Source organism: Austrofundulus limnaeus, unplaced genomic scaffold, assembly GCF_001266775.1.
Source record: "Austrofundulus limnaeus strain Quisiro unplaced genomic scaffold, Austrofundulus_limnaeus-1.0 Scaffold100, whole genome shotgun sequence".
In the NCBI taxonomy this organism is placed as follows: Eukaryota; Metazoa; Chordata; class Actinopteri; order Cyprinodontiformes; family Rivulidae; genus Austrofundulus; species Austrofundulus limnaeus.
Genome location: NW_013952502.1, coordinates 78,303 through 81,801, shown reverse-complemented (window position 1 = coordinate 81,801; position 3,499 = coordinate 78,303). Strand labels below are relative to the sequence as shown.

At 35.0% G+C, this 3,499-nt stretch overlaps 1 protein-coding gene across 1 annotated transcript in view; it reads left to right on the top strand.

The window, feature by feature from the left end:
* Window positions 1-3,499, top strand: part of smchd1 (structural maintenance of chromosomes flexible hinge domain containing 1) — a gene marked incomplete in the record, with an annotated part of 41,856 nt that overhangs the window by 21,398 nt on the left and 16,959 nt on the right. The window contains 6 exon segments of the mRNA XM_014013296.1: window positions 44-205; window positions 292-420; window positions 531-610; window positions 2,916-3,073; window positions 3,153-3,262; window positions 3,348-3,409. Coding sequence (XP_013868750.1) covers window positions 44-205; window positions 292-420; window positions 531-610; window positions 2,916-3,073; window positions 3,153-3,262; window positions 3,348-3,409 — 701 coding nt within the window.

Sequence of the window (3,499 nt, the reverse complement as noted above, 5' to 3'; positions counted from 1 at the left end):
GTGTGTGTGTGTGTGTGTGTGTGTGTGTGTGTGTGTGTTACAGGAGACCAGCAGTTCAGTTGCTGCGACTGGAGTTCGTTTCCTTTCCGGGTCTCTCGGGCCAAGAGACATGTGCTTCAAATACAACAACTTTACAGAACATGTCATAATTGCACTGACTGCAGGAGTTCCTTCAAAACTTAAACTACTCAACCCTCCTCAGGAGGTAAAAACAATCTCTTAGTTAATGAATGTTTTATGCTCTTAAGATAAAACTTTATATAAAAGCTATTTTCATGTATTTTTTTTCAGTCTTTGCAAATATTTAATGGTCACGGCATCCCCAAACCATTCCTCATCCAATTGTGCGATAATTGGGAAAACCCGTCTCCAGACCAGAGAGTTGTGGTAGAAATCAGGTCTTCACCCCAAACATTAAAGGTTAGCTTCCCAATAATTAAACATATCAAGTTGATACACTATTATAAAAGCTAGCAATGCTCTGAATGTTGTTATTGAATAAATATAATGTGATCTTGTTGTTGTAACAGGTGTCAACAAATGTCATTTCACAACCTGTCGACKTCGAAGGAAAGGCATCTTTCAGAGTTATTTCTGTGAAAGGTACAAAGTAAGTTTGAAAAACATTTTAGCCTGTTTTACAATACTGAAAGTGTTTAGTAATCTTTATTAATCTAATGGAAAGTTTCAAAACTTTAACACTGTCATCAAATTTGCATTACATAAATGTAAAAAAAAAATTTAGACCTCATTTTAAAAGTTAAATAATGAATCATAATTAAACTGGTTCCACTTCTTAAAAACATTTGGTTCTTTTCAGTCAGTTAATCTTCCTAACGCAGCTATACCACACTGAACAACACCAGATCTCATCTGATAATGGAAGCTAAGCAGGGTTGGTCCTGGTTAGTACTTATGGGAGACCATTWATAATTTAGGGCAAATCCAAGATTTGATGTCTGTAAGGTTAAATTGCAAACCTATTTGAAAATAACATAAAAGCCAACTGCATAGTAAAAGTGTTTTCATACCTGTTTAATGTATCAATTGAAGAACCTTTTTAATACAAGGGTAATTTTAGTGACAATATTTGCAAGACAAAAATTTTTTAAATTAAACTTCATATTATGATACTTGATTAAACTGTAGTTTGTTTATATCAATGGTAGCATTTATTCGACCTATAAGTTGTTTTTCCTGGCTACTGTCAAGCTAAAATGTACATCTAATAAGTCATTTTATATCTCCTCACTGAAAAGTGACAGGTAAGAACCAGAGCTATAAAGTAACTAGATACAAATACTTTGTTACTGTACTTGTGTAGAAATTTTGTTTCTGTACTTGAGTAACTATTTAACTACTACTTTTTACTTCTACTCCTTACATTTTTACACAGTTATCTGTACTTTCCACTCCTTACGTTAAAAAAAATATATAAGAAGAAAGTTGTTACTCCTATTTCATTCCAGCTTATTGTACAAAAAATACTATCCAATAAATGGCACCTCCTGGATAAACTGAATTTAATTGTGGTTGGATGAGCTCCAAATGCTTGTCAAGATGAAAATGTAAATTAAATGTGGAACAGTTATTGCATTATACAGCGTATACAGTGCTTTATCATTGAATAACCCTCTTACTTTGCAAAGTAATGCAATAGATTTAGATATTTTTATTCTTTAAAAATTTATTTGAGATTTACATGTCAGCTGAATCATCAATGATGGCACCCAAAAAAGCTTCACCTCACTGGACTCTACAAATCTCACCACCATCGACACAAAATGGAACATCAATAGTTTTCTTTCTATTACTAAACACAATATCATGTAATAAGTTTTATCCACATTTAATGATAATTTATTAAGTTGAAACCAAGGTTGTATTTCCACAAATTCTGTCTGCATTCCATCTTTCATCATTTCTGTTCTATATCTTTACCCAAACAAAAAAATGTTCTACACAAATTCTTAGTAATATTTTAGAAATTACATCTGATTTACAATTTGATGTGATCAGACAGACTAAACCTATAAACTAGTATTTACAAACTACACACAACAAGAAAAGGAAAACTAAATAGCAAATGAACTTTACAAACCATCTCTGCTCAAGCACAAATGAATCAATAACGTATTTCATTGAAACAAAAGCTTATAGAAGTAGTAGTGTAATACTGGTTGAAACAGATAAGACTTAAATATCTCAGCTTCCAGATTTGAATTGCTATCTCCCTTCTCATCTCTCTGCTGCCCCATTATCTCCTTCATTCTAAATAAAAGCGGTGTTTTGGCTAACATTTGTATCAAGTATGTTGTTGATTGATTTCATTTTTTTAGCCAAACATTATTACAAGACTATAAATAAGTAACTGGCTTTTGGACGATTTGTTTGTTGCAAAGGTGCTAACAATGTAGCCGATTATTCTTTTACTACTTAAGCAGTTGAAATCTCTGTAAAGCTTTAAGTAAACATAAAGGACTTACCTTTTAGTTATTGTCCACCGCAACGTTGATTAGCTTCCGTTAGCATTAGTGTCATGACCAGGAACTGCTAGCAAATGCAGCCATTTGATTGGTCAGTTGAGGAAGACCCCTGATCTATGGATCTCAGTGATTGGTCGGTTGAGCAGCTCAACTTGCTCAACAGGGCTCAATGATTGGCCGGTTCGGGCTCAACATAGGGACTTTGGGGAGAAGTTGCCTAAATTCAATGTTGGAGTTGCGCCCACATTGGTCACTAGCAATAGAAAACCTTGGACCATAATAGGTCCCCTTCAAGCAGGATGCTAAATCATCAATTAAATCATACTTTCTAAACAGAGAAACAAGTGTTTTAAATGCACCTGAACTATGACAGTGACATTGCTCCAACACTCACAAAAAGGACTGTTATGGCTCTTTTTTTTCCATTAGAGGGTACTATCAGCTGGAGTTTAGAGGTTCCTTTAACAACAAACCAATCCCTGGTCCATCGGTGCAGCTCACAGTCATCCCTGATCCCAACAAACCTGTCAAACTGCAGGTGAACTACGACACCAGTTCCAGTTTTTGTGCAGGAGGCACTTTCCCTGGTTTGTACTTCTCRATGTCATTCATACAGTTGATTTTAGTGACAATTCAGGAAACTGAGGTCGACTGTGTGTGTTTCAGTTTTCTCCGTGATGGTGGTGTCTGAAGAAGGAAGTCCGATTACGACTTTTAACCCTGCTGATATGTCCATGTTTCTGTGGGAAGGAGATTCATCACAGATTCCCTCAGGGGTGAGTAACTGACTTCCAACAAGAAAAGCTGCCAAAAATGTTGTCAACTTGTGTTAAACTAAACTGATCCATATCTTTTGTCCAGGCCACTGAGCTGAAGTGCAGTAAACCCATGGAAAATGAGAAGAAAGAATGTTTTCACTTTAGGTAACATGTTTTTACCTGATCACTGCTTCTGTTTTGTCTGAAATTAGTTGAACATTTTAAAAGGATCCATGATTAATTGTAACATTAGAC